Source organism: Trichinella spiralis (genome assembly GCF_000181795.1).
Source record: "Trichinella spiralis strain ISS 195 chromosome Unknown Scfld2490, whole genome shotgun sequence".
In the NCBI taxonomy this organism is placed as follows: domain Eukaryota; kingdom Metazoa; phylum Nematoda; class Enoplea; order Trichinellida; family Trichinellidae; genus Trichinella; species Trichinella spiralis.
In genome coordinates, this window is record NW_003529429.1 from 1 (window position 1) to 1,156 (window position 1,156).

Genomic DNA, 1,156 nt, shown 5'->3' on the forward strand with positions numbered 1-1,156 from the left:
ATAATTAGGGTTGTTCACCGTCGCTGGAAAGTTCAATTTCAATCACTTCGAATTGGACAACAAAGGGGGCGGCGGCGGCGACAATTGTGTTCGAAGAAAGTTTGTCGCCACTGTTAGCTGCCTATTCATATCCGGCAAGTCAATTTTCTGTTCAATGTCGTCTGCAGTGTGCTGATGATTGTCGTTGCCGTAATCGGCTTGGTCAGCAACGCCATTTTTCATCCACTTGTTTCGTCGTTCCAATAGCACACCCACGTCGATGGATATTCTGCTGATTGGGCTGGCCGCCGCCGACAACGCCCTGCTTCTGTCCGGCACGCCAGTGTACAGCGTGATCGCCTTGTACACGTACAGACCGTCGGAACAGTTGATGAAAATGATGAACCACTTGACCGTAACTCTGTATCCGATATCGATGATGGCCCATTGCGCCTCAGTTTGGACAATGGTGTCGATCAGTGTCGAAAGATACATCGCGGTCTGTCACCCGCTGGCGGCGAGAAGCCTGTGCAGCGCTAGACGGTCGGTGGCGGTTCTCTGCGTGGTTACCACGACGTCGGTGTTGTACAATTTCTGTCGTTTCTGGGAATATCGAATCGACGACCACAACCGTGTGGTTCCACTGCTGCGCAGCAACGAACTCTATGTACAGGTCTTCGTCCATTGGATGTATTTCTTCACCGTGTTCGGTTTGCCGTTGTTCACGCTGGCGTCGGTCAACTGTTGCATTGTGCACACGATTTTCCGGGCCCGTCGCCTGCGTGCCACAATGAGCCGTTCTCAGCTCAGGCAGCATCGCCTTGCGGTGATGACGATCGATCTGATCGGCATAATTTTCTTCTCCAATGACCTGGCCTCTGCCTTTTCTATTTTCCAACCCAATCGGACTCAATCCAACATCAAAGACTACTAGGACAACTTGTATTGTTTGAAGCAGCTGCTCAATGTGCTTGAATACTTTCCGAACCTCATTTTCTCTGCTTTGATAGCTATAAGTTAAGAAACTCATCCGTCAATTAAGTTAGTCGAATCCTGTCCGAAATCGCTGCATCTCTAGCCCTTCACTGCCCTATTCCCAGCCTAGACTCTAGAATACTGTCACAGATAACACTGTTCTATCACTTATCAATATCAAACAGAACGGTTATGATTAGAA

At 49.1% G+C, this 1,156-nt stretch overlaps 2 protein-coding genes across 2 annotated transcripts; both read right to left on the bottom strand.

The window, feature by feature from the left end:
* Positions 1-42: 42 nt before the first annotated feature.
* On the bottom strand, positions 43-474 carry Tsp_15327 (conserved hypothetical protein). The gene has a single exon (XM_003368430.1). It carries the CDS (start codon positions 472-474, stop codon positions 43-45), a length of 432 nt encoding a protein of 143 aa, XP_003368478.1.
* Positions 475-483: 9 nt separating this feature from the next.
* Tsp_15328 (conserved hypothetical protein) lies at positions 484-989 on the bottom strand (the record flags this gene model as incomplete). Its single annotated transcript, XM_003368431.1, has 2 exons — positions 484-582; positions 611-989. Coding segments are annotated over 2 exons (478 nt in total), but the record flags the coding sequence as incomplete, so codon positions are not given.
* Between the last annotated feature and the right edge of the window lie 167 nt (positions 990-1,156).